Here is a 19,569-nt window from a genome sequence, read left to right on the forward strand (position 1 = left end):
ATTACAAAAATTAAAATTGGAGAATTTCCTTTATCATCGAAAAGATTTTTCATTATAAAAATAAAATAAAAACGCTGTTAATCCTTTGTTAATTTATATGTTTTCTTGAATTTAGGAACCAGCACTAATAATAAATGAGTAACTAAATGAATAATAAGTAAATCTGTCGAATTTTATAATTAGACATATCTAATTAGATATGTTTTATAATTGTAATGTTATTATAATACGATTAGACTAAATAATTATATTATAATGTTATAATAGAATTGTTTACGAATGATATTCTATAAATACGACGATTATCAAATATATAATTTTGTATATAAAATTTTTTATGATTTTTGTGAAATGCGTTTATAATTTTGGTAAGATGTTTTTATAATCTTTATTAAATGTTTTGTTAGGGATATCTTCGTATCCCTTAGTGCCTCATCCTGGCCGCCCCGAGGTCGTCGCCGACGCGTCACCGGCGCGTCCACCGCGTACCACTCTGCTTGTTTCTTATGGTCACAGTCTGTGGGACCCATGTGCACGCTAGCCACGTTTTGTACTAATGTTTATTAAACCACGTTGTGTTAAGTAATTAACCTGTGTCTCTCACTTCCATACCTCTTATCATGTTTCTATCATTTTTAGAAAATGTTTCCTCGATTAATAAAATGTAGTTATAATTCTTACAAAATGTAGTTGTAATTCTTACAAAATGTAGTTATAATTCTTAGAAAATGTTTCTATAATTCTTATAAAATGTTTAAATAACTTTTATAAAATGAATGATGAGAAGTTTGATACAAAATTTGCAAGCTTTCCGTGAGATTAGGGTTATCCAGAAGTTCTGGAAAAATATTAATCCTTCGCTCCTGCGTTGTCATATTTTCGTTTCGTTATCGGATATAAATGATTCAGCTAGAGCCGATAATCGAATGCTTTTTTCGAATACAAAAGTGAGTTTGGTTTTTATTTCCTGTGGATTGAGATTCTCTTCGCTCTGCGTGAATACATTGGCATGCATATCATACTAACTGTTGTTGCTGCAGACTGCATTGATTTTAATCGCGCAAATTTTCTCATATATTACCATCGAAATCTAACATGAGTATTTCAACGAGATTTAATGTGCAGTAATATTAGATTAAAAATTACAAAATTTAAATTTGTTGCATTCAATTCATTTATTTTGTGTATAATAATCTAGTTTTATTTTGAGTTTATTCAATATTTATAGTTTATATACATAATTATTTATAGTTCATTTAGAACTCTTTTTACATGTACACAATTATTTATATCTTTTATACGATTTATTCTATATACACATACGTAATTATTTATATTTTATTCAGGGTATATTTTATACGATATATTTTATACAATTATTCATATTTTATTTCTAATTTACTCTATATGTACATAATTATTAATGTCTTCTCGAAAATATACATATCTACATGTAATTTTAGTGACGCCTTATTTCAAATTCATTTTGTATAAACATAATTGTTTATGCTTTATTTATTTGTTCTATATACGCATCATTACATATGCTTTAATTAAATGCTGTCTTAATTGTTATACTTTAAAATTGATTTTATGCGTAACTATTCAAATTTGACTTAAATTTTTCGACAAGATATATTAACGCAACAAACATTCCAAAAATAAAATTGACATTCGCGTAAACGATTCTTGAAAGTATTTCTATTTTAATAAATCAAATACTTGCTCGCCTCGAAATGCAATCAGCCATTTTGCATACAAACATTTGAGCGGAACACTGAATTGACATCCGCAAACTTAGAACTTCGAGTAACAAAACAACGGCTCCATTTCTTGATAAAAATCAAATTTCCCTTTCCAGCTTTATCCATTTCTTTTACCGTACTGTTTTAGAATTTTTCATATATTCCACGCCGGGGAACCGCTACACTCCAGCAGATTAACAATCTTTTTGTTTCTCCTCTCGTTCGGAGAACAAAGCAGGTTGATTTTATGGCCGCCATGCAATCTTTCGAGAGCGCGTTGCAAGAAGCAGTATAATTTCCGACAGAACCATTCCTCTGGCGTGGAAAGAATTTTACAGACTATTCCGGCTTCAGCTAATCTGTCCACAAAGTTTTAAGTCCATGATCTTATTACTCTCGTTTCGAAAAATGACCGAAGATCAATTTCTGTTTTGGTTGTTCCGATTTTTAGAAAAACACTTCTATATAAAAGAATATTCGTACGTTCGTATAATTTTTCCTAAATAAACAGCGAGAATGGGATACTTTTAGATCATTTAAAAGTTATTCATTAATAATATTATTAATATTAATATTATTCATATATTAACAATTTTATTATTAATACTAAAACATTTCAAAATTTCATATATTTGATTAATCATTTAATTGATTAATCAATTAAATTAAACTTGCAAAGCAAAGTAATATGACATCGATTACTATTTCAACATTCTTATCTATTGCAAATCTTAATAGAATTAAGAAACTTTTATGAATGAGCATAGAAATTAGATTTTAAATAATTTTGTCACTCGCATACAGGTGACGTAGTCAAAGTGTTAATGATGCAATTAATATAATTTAATAGTTTCACTTAAGTTGGATACGTTAGAATTAACAGTTAATTTTTGTATAAATAATTTCGAAAATGAATATCTTATCGGTGTTTGGGTCAAAATAATTGGTACAAGTAGCTTTTTCAAGTGTCGGTAATTGGGACATCTGCATTATTTTTATTCTTCATTAATTTCACATCAAATTTATGCTTTCTACAAGTATATATATATATATATATATATATATATATATATATATATATATATATATATATGCAACAGATGAACAAAAAATCATGCTTAATGTGTCGGTAATTGGGACCCTTACCCTACAGTGCACGTTACAGTGCATTCTTCTAGAGCACATTGAGCGTTACAAAATAATGTACATCCTCGTCCAAAAGTATTGGAACTATATTTATTTAGCATAAATTATAATATTAAAAATAAACAAACATGGAAAATAAAGAAGAAATAAAGAAGAAGTAAATTTAAGAATAAGTTAAAATAATTCAGGCAATTTCCTATCGAATTTTCTGCAAGCCTTCTGATACTTTTGTAGGGGGGTGTACGAAGCACCCGGACACCGAGCGACTGCGATCTCTTTAAAAATCGAACGAGAATCAACGTTCTTGGAGAAAAAGCGCTCGTTTACGATTTGGTCCAGCAATTAATAATTAGTTTATTGGGTTGTTGGCGGTGAAACGTGCTCGACGTGCGGAACGCTTTAATTGAAATTGGAGCAGAAGCGGCTCTGTGGTCAATATTCCATGAATATTTTGCACTTGCGAAAGAACTCCATGAATGCCACCTCCTCTGCCGGCATTATTAAATCGCCGGCGTCTACCGTAATGTATTGTGCGTTACGTATTGTCGGTGTATGAAAACAAGCGCGAACGGCGCCGCGCCGCGCCGGGATAAAGGGAACGCAACCATAATATGCTGACGATAATGAAAGTGTGTTGCCGGCAAGAACGGTCAAAAGTGCCCTAAATTCGGCTCGCCGCGATGTCGAAATACGATGAAGCTGCAAATAACTTGTGCCAGCAGAAACCACCGCCTGCCGAAATATGGCTTTGCAATCGTTATTTGCAACGTTGTTTGTTAAATACGGGCCTTGAAACGCGACGCGGGCGACCTTTACCGCGATTCCGTGCCAATTCCCGTGATTCCGTATTTAATTGTTGAGAAAATATTATTAGCAACGTTATAAGCAATTATTATTATTTTTATTATTTAAATTGGTTTCTTTCATGAATTCGGACGTATTTTGAACGAAGACTTTGTGGAAATTGTGGAAGCTTTCATTGGACGGATGTTTTTTTAAACATTGTTTATACCGGCCTTTATTGGTAAATTTTTGACAATGGATTCGTTGATAAATTTTGTCAGTATCTGATTTATTATACTTGTTTCTTATTTTTGGAATTGTAACTCAATTGTGATTATAAATGTTAATTGAAAATTCGATATTATTTCACTTTATATATAAGTACGATTGTAATATTCAATCTTACTAACTTGGGCACACTTACAATGAAAATCATATAAAAGACTATGACTTTTCTTTTTGGCTTCTTTAATATTATAACTTTTAACAGCAACTTTCATTGTAAGTTAATTGTGATTTAATATCATTGATATTTCAATCAATTAATTTCAATCAGAACTTTGATTTCAATTATCGATATTTATTAAAAATTTGCGGTAACCTCAATGTTATTATTACTGTAATTTTCAAGTTACTTTGGGCACGATTTCAATAAAAATTGTGTAGGAACTGTATTTGAATGATCTTAATTCTTTTCCTTCATTTGGTGTTGCAACTTTTAATAGCACATTTAATTGTATCTCTTATAATTTACTACCATTATCTTCAGAACAAAAATTGTAATTTAATTATGATTTACAATAAATACAAGTATCCAATACATTCGAATATACTGTAATTCGAATATACCGTGTCGAATATACTGAATATACTGTAATTATCAGACTGCAGACTTTTATGCATTTATGGCAAAAATGTGTCACACTGTTTTCGACTTATCAAAACTATTCCAAGAAACAATTTATTTTTACACAATGTAGATATTTCTTACAACCGTGTTGGAAAATTGATATTTTGCATAAAGATCCGCAGTTTAGTAATTACAATTATATGAAAACTCGATAAAAATTATAATAACTCCTTGACAAGATAATTTAAGAGGCTTGTCTTAAATAGAACACCCTGTATAACTAGCGTTGACATTTCCAAAATATCACCGTAAACATTAACATGTTCAACTTTCTGAACAAACCCTCCTCAGGCCGTCGTAAAGAAGCAAGCTAACAATAAGTAAATAAAACCGCAGCGTTCATTCGACAGAAAAGTGTACTTTGCAAGTGCAGGGACGTACTCCTTGGAAAAAAGATCACACTCCCCGACGTTTGAGCTTGACACACAATGTAAAATTACCTTGTTCAACTTTCTCCTATTTACTACAGAAACAGCGGCTCTCTCGAAATACCATCGTTCCGACTATTGTACATACAATTTCATTCTCAGCCTCAGTCTAAGTCTCAGTCTAAGTCTCAGTCTCATTCTTAGCCCCATTCTCAGACTCACTCCCATTCACAGTCTTACACTCAGTCTTAATCTGAGTCCCATTCTCGGTTTCAGACCCATTCTCAGACCCATTCTCAGACCTATTCTCAATCCCATTCTCAGCCTCATTTTCAGCCCCATTCTCAGTCCCATTTTCAGTCTCATTCTCAGATTCATTCTTATTCTTATGCTCGCCCTCATCCTCATTTTCCGAAGCCAGTCCCCGCCCGTGCTGCTCTACGTCGGAATTCGGCACGCTCAGCACTATTGCGTTCCGGAAAAAAGTGCGTGAGCGGTGTCGTCACACCGAAAAATCGGTTTAAAAGCCAGCCAAATCGTCCAAGCATTCAGTTCGCTACGATTGTTCAACCGATTCTACATCGATGAATTCGTTAACAGCATGTCTGTGCGGTTTGTTGGTAGCTGCGATGGCAGTGCAAGCAATGCCAGCTGGCAAACTGGAGACCAAGATGGCCGAATCCTCGGCGATCAGTCCCAAGGATTTCCATTTGGAGGATGCGGGTGCTGAGAAGGACAGGCTGAAGAAGCAGGCGTCCTTCTGCGTGGAGATCCGTCCAGGTGCTCAAAATGGACAGCAGGTGTCTCAGGATGGGTCGCAGATGAAAATGCAGGGCCTGAGCGTGGTGCAACAATCGCAGGTGGCGCCAAAGATGCAGAGTTACAGCTTCCAGCAGGCCCCGCAGCCTGTGCAGTCTCTGGGAGTCTTCCAGGCTCCTCAGGTAGCAATTGCGTCGTGCTTTCTAATTTACCATGCTTCTCTCGACGCATAAATTCACTATGATCTGCATGTATCTTGATTTTGTGTTATTTCTTGAGAATCGTGAGAGATTTAAAGTTTTCGACAAAAGTTGTTCGTTTTTCGTAAGAGCTCTCATTTAGTAAATAATTCATCGATTGTTAATTTCGATCGATGAAAATGTACACGTAATTCTCCATTTTGTGTCATAAGTCTTTGTAATTATTTGTATAATTTAAAGGGAGAACTTATGCGTTCGAAGTTTTTTTTATCGCTTATGGTTACAGTAACACTTAATTTCTCGGTGATTCGAAGAATTTATTCGAAAAATTGATTCAAAGGATGTCTTCGAAACGTTATTCGAGAATTTATTCGAATCATTATTTGAATGTAACATAATTCGAATAAAACTTTACTCGAATCATTATTTGAAAGAAACTTTATTCGCGAATCATTATTTGAATAAAACTTTATTCAAATCATTATTTGAATTCGTTATTTGAATAAAGTTATATTTGAATAATTTATTCGAAAGATTAGTCGAATAAAATTTTATCCGTAAAATTTATTTTCAAACTGTACGAAAAAATATTCATAAAATTTATTCGAATTGTTCAAATGAAATTCTACTTGTATAATGTCCAACTCTGCTATTCCGCCATATCGTTGATTTCATCGCCACTGTGAATTCTGTTGGCGTAGTACCGATCTCCAAACTTCAACGCTAATTGATAGTTCTTAAAAATTCGTACCGACGGAGCTTGTGTGTGTTATGAAATAGTTTTCCATCCTCAGGCATACGTGGTGCCCCAGCAGTCGTTCGTGGTTCCCCAGCAGGTGGTGCCCCAACAGGTGGTTCCCCAGCAGATGATGCACCAGCAGGTGGTCCCTTCGGTGCAGACTCTGCAGATCATCCAGCCATCTCAACCTTGCCCTCAGGAGTCGAAGGTGCAGATCGTAGAAAGGAGAGTCGAGGTCCCAGCACCGACTCCAGTCCCCGAAGTGGTCACTGTAAAGCCCCAGCCCCAGCCCGAGAGGATCGTGGAACCGCAGACTCAGGTGATCGAGACCATTAAGCTGGTCCCAGTGCCCCCAGTTTGCAAGGATAAACTGGTTGTCGTGCCCTCCAAGCCCATGGTGGTCGTTCCTGAGCCAACTATCGTCAAGGTGCCTCATTGCACTCATCAAAGCGAAGGGATGACCTGCAACTGCAATCAACAGGCGATAAGGGCTGCCGCCGTAGGACCTGTTGATCACATGCATCACATGCACATGAGGGCTCATACTCATCCCATGCACCTTGGCAAGATGATGACTGACTTTCGTTTCCTCAAGGACCCAAAAGCTTAGAGGTAGGTGAGGAAATGTGTTAAATGAGCATTATTTAGGGACTTCGGAGTGTTAACCAACGCGGGGGTGCTATTGAAATATGAATTCAGGCAATTTTATGAATCTAGGGAATTTCGGTTTCATGAATCGGTGGCTATCTTTCGGGGATTCACAGTAAAACAGGTTAGGGAAGTTTTTGTTTATTTGTTAACCTGGTTTTACGAGATTCACAATGTTGAATTCTGGGGGAAATTCTGTTTTATAATTGCATCAATGCAGAACAGAATTATTTGGAACTTAATTCAAATGGACGGGTTGACTTTTTTAGATCCAAGTTCAGGAAATGTGTGGTTATGTTTGTCAGTTTCCGGCACTCTGCATCGAGATTCCTTCAAGTTAGATGCTTGAGTAAATTGATAGTTCGTAGGGTTGAGAAGGAAAAATTTTCAATTCTGAGTCTAGCAGTTTGGGGAATTCTTGTTTTATGAATTGGTGGCTATCCACAGGGATTCGCAAAGTGGCAAACTAGAGAATTATTGGATTATAAATTCATAACAGTGCAGGTTACTTACGATATTAAATTCTAGGGGATTTTTTACTATGTAGAGCAGAATTGTTTGGACCCATATTCAAATGAAAAGTTGATTTCCTTTTTAGCTTCAGGTGTAAAAAATGTGAGGTTATGTTTAACAGTTTCAGACATTATAATATTGGGATTCCTTCGTGACAGAAGCTTAAGTAAATTAATGGTTTTTCAGCTTGAGATTTTTCAGTTTTTCAGTCCAGGAAATTTTGTGTTTCATAAATTGCTGGCTTGTCTCTGGATATTCAGTGTGTGGCAAGCTATAGATTTGATTTATAAATAGAATGTTTGGGGACAGAGTGGTGGTCTAGTGAAAATGTTATTTTTATAAGTCCATCTATACAGTAAATATCTATTTTAATCTTTATTCAAACGAAAAGTTGATTTTTTAGCTCTGAATCTAGTAAATGTGAGGTTACGTTTGGATACTTTTGCAGCACGACGTATTTCTTACACTACAAAATTAAAATTTCTTCTCTTCTTCTATAAGATGTTTAATTAAACGCATGATTCATGGGGCTCGGGCAAAATCAAAAAATATTAAACGACCTTTCACGAATCCGTGGCAGTTTAAGGCTAGGGAATCATTGGTTTATGTGCTGGCAACAGCGCCTAGGGGATTCAAAATGTGGACTTTTAGCAATTCATGTGAAACAAAATAATTCAAAACTTTATTTCATTAATCCTGAGTGATTTTTATTGAAGTTTCTGGGATTATTAAATAATAATTATTAAGGATATTAAATAGACGGGGACATTAAAAGAGGGAATTAAATTAACATTGCAAAAATTCGTTATCCGATGCGAGAATAATAATTCCAACAATGTGTAGATTTATTTCAGCGAGCCTGGTGAAACTGCGAAATTTAATTTCGGCACATTCTCTGTATCGCAGATGAGCAATACACGTTGGATTTTCTGAAGACTCTACAGCGAACGCGATGACGATCGATCTGTAGGACTCTAAAAGTAGATTCCGATGTAATGCTTCTGTACGCTCTGCGAGATCAAATAAAATGAAAAATTTGATGATACAATCACGTTGTACAGCCGGCTAATTAGCCAACAACTCCCTGTAATAAATTTCCTACGAGCTAATTTAATTCCCCATCGGAAGTTTCCTCACCAATATTTAAATCTTCGGTCCCTCTATTTATTTTAAATTACGCTTTTCGGTTCGGCGGCTTTTCACGTGAAATAATTACACGCCGTTTAATTTATCTCATTACGTTCATACTTGCTACAATTACGTCATTGATTAAACAACGAACAGCCGTACTTTTAATAATGACTCGAACATTTGATACGATTTTAACACACTTCCCGGCCATTAATTCTTTTCAGTTTCTATTCTCATCGTTGTTTAAATAATTTATTAAATGGAAGGTATCGCTATTACGAAATATTTAAACAATTTCGCAAAATTAAGCTAAAAAAGGTAGTAGGCTCCTATATATTTTGTGACTTTTATATAAATTAATTTCGAGCGATGGATAAGCATATAATTTTATAAATTTGGCATACTTTGGGCAGACTTGGCATACTTTTACACTGTCCGACACGATTTTTGGGTTCCTATAGCCACTATGAAATTCTTGTAGAGCTTCACTCCCTGAACAAGAATCCGTAAACCGAATTACTCCATCACCCTCAGTTTTTTAAATAAACGAACTTTTGTAAAAACCCAAAATTTTCGACAAAAATGAGGTATTGCAAGAGAAAAGTAAAAACGTTAGAAAGTTCTAATTGGTGTTGAAAGATAGAGGAGTTACCAACTCCAAATACTCTGGTGTGATTTTTTGTGTGAAATATAACACAGTTTGGTGATTATTATCCACAGAAATATGTAAAAAAAAACAGAACATTGAAGTACTAAACAAAATTCAAATATTATTTACGAAAAGTGGATGCCCCATTGGATCTCTCCATCGGTGTCGATTACGCGTAGTTTCGGCCCTGTCAGACAGAGAGAAGCGAGCAGCGAAGCTCATGGCGGCAAAACGTCGTGTACATGTTGCCGTCGAACATTTTCTCGATCTACTCGAAATGTATATCGTTCCGACGCTTTTACCGGGCCGTTTCTTCTTCAGAAGTGTCTACAGAATCCGATCCTGGGTAGAGTTTTCGTGCCGAACAAAAAACTTTTCGTAAAAATACAAAAATATTGCGCAGAAACTGCTCACGTCGACACTTTTTTAAATTTTCACATTAATTTATTGTTATTTAGGACCAAAAACAATTAATAAATTGCATGCCATTATATTCGGGAAACTCTCCTCTATCTTTTAACACTAATTAGAACTTTCTAACGTTTTTACTTTTCATGCAATACCTCATTTTCGTCGAAAATTTTGGGTTCTTACAAAAGTTCGTTTATTTAAAAAACTGAGGGTGATGGAGCAATTCGGTTTTCGGATTCTTGTTCAGGGAGTGTCACAATCTTGTCGGACAGTGTAATTAGTGATATATAAATTGTGACAATTAATATCGTTTTTTAAAATCGTTTTACACTCTAAATTACATACACATAGCTTTACTATTAATATTATGGCATCGACATAAAAATATACGTCATTAAACGTGCAGCAACGCTTTTACGCTTCGAAAGATCTTCGAGAAACAGGTCTGTCAATTAAAAATATTGGAAAAAATTATGGCATTGGCATTAGAACAATTCAACGCATTCACATGATGCTACAAAAATGAATGCGCTTGGAAACAAAAATAAACGCGAACTTCAGCGAAGAAAAATAGTAAAGCTACATTATTACGATATACTAAATAAAAAATTATTATCATGGTTCGTACAAAGAGGGATACTAGGAGACCGTATAACCGATGCTCTTATATTAGACAAGGTGGCGGAATTAAGAGAAAATTTTCCGTCATATTCGGGATTTAAAGCGAGTCATGGGTGGTTAACAAGATTAAGAGACAACATGGCATACGCTTATCAAACATAGACAGGGAGAAAGCTAGTGTTGATCAGGATGCATCAAATGCTATTATAATCGATTTTGAAAAGATGGTAGAGGAAGAAAATATAAGTTTGGAAAATGTTTACAATATGGACGAAGGTGGACTTGTATGGAAAGCACTTCCAACAAGAATACTGGCTAGAGAAGAACGTTCCCGGCGAGGTCGAACAGTGAACTGTTAGATCTACGGAGGTCGTAACTCTCCGATTAAATCGTGTATGACACCGAGTCTGCGCGATTTCCTATGACTCTTTCGAGTGATACGGATGGTAAGTTGATAAAGAATGGTTTTAACATTGGCTGATATCAATAACACTATATTTTAACATAACATAACAATTTTTAACGCTAGGGTGACTAACTGTACTTGGCTTAGAATGAATTGAGTTGATGGTGAGACCATCGACGGAGTCTTAACCAAATTTTTTACGCGTTGATGTCTGGTTAGTATTTATCCGTTCGTTGTCTGTTTTGTTTTTTAAGAAGATTCGTTAGGGGCGTGAAGTTTTCAATGAGACACTCGGATTCAATGTTTTTTCAAGTTTTCCGGATCTAGAAAGAGAGGCAGTCGTTTTGATATATTTATATTATATATTTATATATTTATCACCTAATACAGTATCTGATCTGGAACCAATGGATCAAGGGATCATAGGAAAAACAAAAAGGTGACCGCCCCGAAGTAACAGTCACTTGCAGGTATGAATCGTACCTGCGAGTGAATCTCACGAAGAATCCGCGCGTCTCGAAGGTTGACCGTGGCGCAGGTAATAAGACTGGGGAAAAAGTGGGTAATTGGGTAATTGGTGTTGTGCAGAAGGTAAGGGGAATACGTGACGGTGAGAGAATTTTGGCGACCAGATGTAGGCAGCGTTGAAGGAAATATTACAGGCAGGAAATAACGGCTTTTCGGTATAATTAGATACTATTATTACGGTCGCTTATTTGTTTGTGGAAAGACGCTTGCAGTACAGATGGAGTCGTTTGATAATTTTCGGAATCTATTGTATGGTAGGGACGGTGTTGGGTCGAGCGTTCGAGCCGCGTATGCTTTATTACTATCGATAGCTTCTATATACTTTTAACGCGGAACAACAAGTCTTAATGGACATGAGGCGAAAAAAGATAGAATTACAATTGGCTTATGTGCAAATGCGTTAGGCACACATAAGATTATGCCTATTGTAATTTATAAATATAAAAACCTAAGAGCTTTGAAACATGTACTTTCATTACCTTACAGGCAGGAAATAACGGCTTTTCGGATAATTAGATACTATTGTTAATTTTACTATTGGTAATTTTCGGAATCTATTGTATGCTTATGTCCCGACGGTGTTGGGTCGATCGGTCGAGTCGCGTATGCTTTATTAATATAGATAGCTTCTGTAATACTTTTAACGCGGAACAATTGTAGTTTCTAAGTTGATGATTTTTTCGAGCCGTCTTCTTTCCGGCAATAAAGTCATTTCTGCATTTTCGAGTAATGCACGCCTCATCGGCAGCATTTTTTATAATAGGGTCATTAGCACGCACCGCTTCGGTCGCCCGTCCAGGCTTTCTTGCTACCTGCGGCACTGCGTGCTACGTCACTTTTACATCCCCTTTCATCGCGTCACTGATCAATCAATTTCTATTCTTCGTTTCTTGTGTCATTGTGTCATTCAACAAAAAGTCTTAGTGGACATGGGGCGAAGAAAGATAGAATTACAATTGGCGTATGTGCAAATGCGTTAGGCACACATAGCATTATGCCTATTGTAATTTATAAATATAAAAAGCTAAGAGCTTTGAAACATGTACTTTCATTACCTGTAATTTTTAAATCGCAGTCAAATGCACGGATGGGTAGAACGTTATTTTCAGATTGATTTGAAAACCATTTCAAACCATCAGTAAAACAATATCAGGAGGAAAAACAAATATCGGAGAAAGTAAAATGATGTTAAATGATTGCGAAGCCTACAAAATTTCGCTACAAGAAGAGGAAGATTTTAAAATTATATATTTACCATCTAATACAGCATTTGTCCTGGAACCAATGGATCAAGGGATCATAGGAAAAATAAAAAGAATTTTCCGGCACAAGCTTTTGCGACTTGTTTTAACATATGATCAAGGAATAAATGAATTTTATGACGATTACACATTAAAAACCTGTATTGACATTTTATCGGATTCGTGGTTCAAAGTTACAACAAAGAACATAAAAAATGCATGGAATAAACTGCTACATAATAATAATCCTGCTGGCCCTTCAATTCAATCACACATGGGAGAGTTTGAACCTGATTGGCCAGAGATAATGAGTGCAATTACAGGAGAGCAATGCACCCTGATACATGCCACACAATTTTTATTAGACTGTGAGGAGGAAGAAAGAAGGAACGAAAACGAAAAAACAGAACTGCAAAATGAACCAAACAACCACAATAAATTACATGCGGCCCTTAAGTTATTGACATCTTACAGTAAAAGAGAACCACCTTACATACAACACCTTATGGAGGCATTAAAATTATATCTTTTGAGCAAGGATAAATTAAATAAGTAAGTACATACGTATTCATATACAATGGTAAAAATTTGCAGCCAATTTGAATATGAATTATTTACAAATTAATGTTTTTTTTTTACATTATTTGTTATTAGAAAATAGAGGAAAAACACCACCTTGTTATAACGACGTATTTTATTTATTACGTAATTTACTAAAATAAAATGAATTACAGATTAAGTATCAAGTAAATAAATGTTGTTCAGTCTCATTGCAAGGCTGGAAATCTGTTTCGGTTTCCTTCCGTATTCAGGAAGAAGATCCGAAAGAACGAAATTATTTTATTGTGAAAAGGTGAAAGTTTTAGTATTTTAGGTGTACCCGGTGACTACGCGACGCATCCCGATTGCCATAGCCAGGGTGGTACCAGCGATCGCGAACTCTCTGACCACCCTTCGTACCTGCGAAAACTGTGACAGCAGCGCACCAATTTGCATCTGATCGATTGTACCAAACCATCGGAAAATAGCATTTAAAGCGACAAATTTGAATTTTTTGGGAGAATCAAATAAACATCATTGCCTAAACTTTTCACCATCGCACACCACGTGCATCTTGGCAGCGCATTACGCGCAACGTCTATCGTCTTTGATTCTATTGGCAACAGAAATATCTGTCCAAACTATATCACGTTTGGTCTCATTTGAATCAGAAATCCATCAGCAATATGTTAAAAAAAAATCAGTATTAAAATGTTAAAATTAAAAAAAATCTATGTCATTGTATTATGAGCTGTCTTCCGGGAATTCGAGTCAAAGGAGCCGGGGCGCGTGCCGCAGCACACGTGTTCACCGACTCGCATAGCGAGAAAATCGATAAATTACAGGGTCGCGCAATATCTCGGTGTCAGAAGTGGCATACTTAAGTCGCGCCAGGAAGAGAGACACTACTATACATGTATATACGGTCTAAGGACGTAACGCCCACGCGACACAATCTCTCAATAAGAGCGCGGTCCCTAGATCGAGATGTTCGATCTCAATCCATAAAACCGCGGTGTCACCAGTCTGGCTCATAACGCGTCACGGCTGTCTGGCCTCGGAAAGCGACGGAGAGGCTCTTCGGAATCGAGCAGATAGCACCGTAGGACCGCTGTCAGCCGGCAAAGACCGAGCACCCGGCGATCTATCATCCGCGATCCTCTCCCGGGAACGATTGTTAAAGAGTTTCGAATGACGGCCGGCCATTTGCGATCGATGGCCCATCCACGCGCGAGCGCGATATCGGTTTTTCCACCTAGAATTAGTATCTGGCTACGTTCAACCCCCCGTTTGACTCGGCAGCCGTTCCTCCCCCCCTCTCCATAAGAGACGAGAAGAATCCCGGGGGTTATAGGAAGAGGATTCTCGAGGTTCTAATCTCCTGATGGTCGGTCAGCTTAGCTTTTTACGGGGGCCGTATGAAAAATCTATCAGGGTTAAAGCGTCGCTGAATCATTGATCGCTTATGCACACCGGCGCGGCTTTATCGGATGGATTCTCCTGTGAGGAACCGTTTCCGAGCGGCGCGCCGATTTGAAAAATTCAGCCGCGTACCGGGCACTAATAGAGGACTTTTTGCAAGTTGACGAGCCATCCGAACCGGGTGCGCCCGTTAATTATTTTATGACGCGACGTCCACGGGATTCGCGGCGATGCTGGGGGAGGACTTAGGCTGTCTTCCCACTTGGAACCGTTTTATAGCCAATTTCAATCGACCGATTTCAATGAAATTTTCAGCGTGTACAGGGTGTTCCACGTAACCTTTGCCACGATTTTTTCCAGCATCTCCGGCGGTCTAACAAATAAACGTTTCGAACAAATGTTACTCGGTTTTTAGCCGGCTACGGATTGCGATATAAAAAGCTTCGGAAAGAAATATTTTACGTAAAGAAATCAAGGTCACTTTCATTTTTTTTAAGTTGCACAAGACGAATTCGATGACCTGTTATACCACGACCTTCGGATGACCTTGACATAACACAGTTTTCAATGACAACATATCACTTCGTTGATCGCATTTTTTGTGCGTCAAGGTTGTCCGTAGGACATGATGTAACATATCGTTGGATTCGTCTTGGCACAAGCTACAATGATATGAAGTAAAAGATATAAGATGCAATTTAAGAAAATGAAGGTGACCTTAATTTTTTGGAATAAAACACTTATTTCTGAAACTTTTTATACCGCATTATTCCGACTATTTTTTATTCAAATTAACATTAGATTTACGGAACCCGTTAAAATGGCGTGTCACCAATTTTTTAATTTACGATTACGGCAAATGTTACAATAACACTTGTTGAGAATCAGAATAAACGTCTTATTGTTACTTTTATAAACTCATTTAAAACAGCTGTTTTTTGTCTAAAAATCTAGTATTAAATAAATATTCCAAAATGTATAATCTTATCTACAAACATCAATTCATCGAACAGTAGTATAAATATTCAACAATAACATTTTTAATCGTCGTAAAATCGATGATAATATTATACCCTCTGAAAAGCGTTCCGTAATAGGTACAGTAAATTCTCCTTAATTGATGCTCAGCTTAGAAACAAAAATGGACAATTTGGGAAGAAGAGATACAATTATTCGAGCTTTGCGGCTCGTTTTTATAGTTAACGATCGTCACCAGCTATAAAAGCGAGCCGCAAGGACACGAAAGCATTCTTTTTGGAAGAAAATTGCTGCTATATTTTTAGACATAATCATTTCAAATTTATATTTATTTATATGTAAAATAAACTTTGTATTCTAAAGATTTCTATGGAATTTTCAATGAAATAATCATCAATTATTAATGAATTGAAAATGAAATAAAAATTGAGACCATCTTCAACGAAAAATTTTAATTCTGACCAACGATGCCCTAAAATATTGGTAGCGGTACGGTAAATTTTGTTGGCGCCTCGGAGTCGCCATTCGAGTGCAAAGGGTTAGTTTTTATAATCAATCGTACGTCAGCGGTGTCTGGCATTCTTCGAGCGTCATTTAAAAATGTTTATTGCTCCATGATATAGTAAAAAAATATACGGTTACGATCGCGAGAGTCTACAGAATCGTTCTACGAAAAATTCGTGCCTCTAGCGTCACAAGTTACACCGGGAAAAATTCTCAAACGCGATAATTTGTCTGCTGAAAAAGAAACTCATCTCCCAGCAATTCGAGTTTCAAACTGAAATCTTCGAAGAACCGACAACGAGATCGAGAAAAGATCGTCTCGCGACGTGTAAATGAAATCGGAATCTACGAGATAAAATTCATCGTCGGTTATCATCACGGCCGGAAGCGTGACCGCGGCCTAATAAGTGTCCTCGAGCGGGTGGTTTCGCTCACCTCTTGGAGCTCTGCGCGCCCATCGCGGCGATCACGGCCGATTGGCGGGAAATTCGAACGGGGTTCCAGCGCGTCCGCGGTGCGGCAACAGCAATCAACCGAATAATTTAAGGGTCCATCGAGATAACGGTAGGTTACGACGCGGGTCGCGTCTGTATTTCCGGCATCGATGCGAACCTATTCGCTTAACGACGAGATTTCCCACGATGCGCAGCACGCACGCGTGCACAAATCGAGAGGACCGTTCGATACAGTCTTTTGTCCCACTGTCGCTGTTAAAATAACGTGATTCCGCGAAAGACACCGGGACAGGAGCGTAATAGAAACACTGATACCGAACCGGCCGCGGCCGGCCGATCGTCACCGATTTTACGATTTCCCGCTAGCTCCCATGGACCCCCGTGGACCCCCATGAAACCAATATGGCCGCCGGGAAATAATGGGACAGTAGGGCAGCTCTCTCGCGATACCCTGTGCGCATTTTATGCGAAATCAACTTTAAATTCATCGCGCCCCGCCAGCCGAGAATCATTCTCCCCGACGTGAAACAATTCGCTCGATTCCATTCGAAACGAGATTAGTTTTTTGGTTGATGCGCGCACCGGGACGAACATGAATTCTTCTGGAAATTTGGCGGTACGTCATGCGGCCAGAATATGCCGTGAAATATGATCGCCACGTATCTTTCTTTTAGAAAATTTTAACGTTTTCGTAGAATTTTTAGTCCGTTCTTCGATTTCCCAGGTTTTATTCGTCGATTGTTGTTTATGTATTTAATGTTGTTTTTATGTTGTATGGTTTTTAGTACGGTTTTTTGATGCAGCAATGGCTCGACGAGCATCACGGGTGATCAATTTTATAATTGCATGAAGTGATTGTTTAAACAATTTTTTATCTGGAGCGAGCGTATTTTTACGTTTGCAAGAAAATATTAATATTTCTTGTCCACGACAACATTGAGCTTAATACTAATTTTTAAGCAATTTTTAAGAATTTTTTGGAAAAAAACACGAGACTCTGACCTTTTTTTATAGAAAAATTTTTCGAGTTGGAGTAACTTACTAAAAATTGTTCCGGGTATTCAATTTTATAATCATTAATATCTGATGTTTGTTTAAACTGTTTAATTCTAGGAAAATACGTAGCAAAATATATTTAATGATAATAACAACCTTGAGGAAAACACTAATTTTTTAAAGATTTTCGAAACAACATGAGAAGTTGACGATTTTTTAAATTAGCAACTAAAGCATTCGAATAATTTTCTTTAATTAAATGATTTAATTTTCAATAATAATAATAATTATATAACTATAAACAATTTTCGTTAATTTAATTCAATAATTTTGTTAAATACAATTTAATTTTGTCCAATAAGTGTTAATAAATTATTTAAAAAATGGCATTTTAGAAATCGTTTTCGGTAAAATTATTATATTATTATATTTCATTTTATTATAAATTCCATTTTATTATTATAATTAACTTAACGTCCGACTTTGTTTCACGGGCCTGTCAAAGGGGAAATTTAGAAAATTTTTAAGATTTTGTGAAATATGTTCGAAGTCGCTAGAAGCTACAACGTAGTCACATTTAAACAAAATCCGAAACAGTACTCCGAACGGTGTCCGTTTTCGCGTGAGTAGACCCGAATTTATGGTTGCGTCTGATCGTTACATCGAAAATATCTGCGGATGCCAAGGATTAACCGTAGCAGGTAATAAATCAGAAAAGCGTTTTGTCTCGTAGGAAGCAGAAAGAAATGAGGGACTCGACGAAAACTCGCCACCGACTCTACTTTTGGCAAACGACTGCGGGCGATATATAATACTGTAAAATACTAAAATGTATAAGGGAGAATAACGTTTTCACGAAAATACTGCTTCCCACGGATAGATCGATATTGTCTACAATTCATCATCGGGAGGACAAGCGCAATACAAATTGAATCATTCGGAAATCTTAATCGTTTCTCAATGGTTAATTTTGAAAATAGTGTTTTTTTTATTTTGAAAAATTTAATTTATTATTTATATAACATTAATAATTATAATTATACATTTATTATTTAGATAATGATAAGTTATGTACATGTTAAAAATTTCACTGAAATCGGTTGACCTTCGTACGAGCTGTAAATAATTAATGATCGCAAAAATCGCAGTTTTGTTCCGACCTTTTACACTTTTGATCAATAAGTATGAGAAATTTGCAATTTTTACAATCTTTTAACGCTTGTAACTTACCATTGCGTTAAACGATTTCAATGAAATTTTCAGCATGCGTATAACTTACCGAGATCTACAAGACGCATTTTTTACATTTTCGTTAGATTTCATAATATAAACATCCTTTTTTATTATTAAATAATTAACTTTCATATTTCAAAAGAAGTATTCGAAATTTATAGATTTTGTCATTATTAATAAATATAATTAACTAATGATATATATTGAAATTATTAATAAATATTTTATTAAACATTCATTAATTAAATATCTCGAAGTTCGAAAAATCGGCAAAATTAGCCCAAAAGTGATCAAAAATAGATTCCTCAGATAAGAAAGTTAAACAACGAGAGTTTTTTACTTCGTTTTGTCATTCCAAGTATGTAATAGCAAAATTGTAACATTATCTATTATACAGGTCCCTCTATGATCTAAAAAAAAATTCAAATCGTCTACTCTAATTTTAAAAAAGTTAAAATAGCACCTTGAAAAGTGTTCGAATATCAGTGGGAGTCACTGTATACATATAGCTGATGGCCGGCCTCGGCGACCAAGGGTTGTATTCGCGAGGCATTTTCATGCCCGGCATCTTTTTCGCCGGCATTGTTCGTCCTTGACGAATACGAGGTTCTCTGTTCTTCAGCAAGGGCGAAATGAACAGTCC

The 19,569-nt window shown here is 36.1% G+C and overlaps 1 protein-coding gene across 1 annotated transcript; it reads left to right on the forward strand.

Annotated features, from left to right (window-relative positions):
• The first annotated feature begins 5,566 nt into the window (after positions 1-5,566).
• On the forward strand, positions 5,567-7,403 carry LOC143262358 (uncharacterized). Its single transcript, XM_076528188.1, has 2 exons — positions 5,567-5,893; positions 6,706-7,403. Exons 1-2 carry the CDS (start codon positions 5,582-5,584, stop codon positions 7,258-7,260), a joined length of 867 nt encoding a protein of 288 aa, XP_076384303.1. The 5' UTR covers positions 5,567-5,581; the 3' UTR covers positions 7,261-7,403.
• The last annotated feature ends 12,166 nt before the right edge of the window (positions 7,404-19,569 follow it).

Source organism: Megalopta genalis, unplaced genomic scaffold, assembly GCF_051020955.1.
Source record: "Megalopta genalis isolate 19385.01 unplaced genomic scaffold, iyMegGena1_principal scaffold0119, whole genome shotgun sequence".
In the NCBI taxonomy this organism is placed as follows: domain Eukaryota; kingdom Metazoa; phylum Arthropoda; class Insecta; order Hymenoptera; family Halictidae; genus Megalopta; species Megalopta genalis.

Excerpts from the sequence above, each read along its gene's own strand:
- LOC143262358 (XM_076528188.1), top strand. The coding sequence starts at position 5,582 with ATGGCAGTGCAAGCAATGCCAGCTGGCAAACTGGAGACCAAGATGGCC. Across the intron at positions 5,894-6,705 it reads GAGTCTTCCAGGCTCCTCAG|GCATACGTGGTGCCCCAGCA; the intron begins GTAGCAATTGCG and ends TTCCATCCTCAG.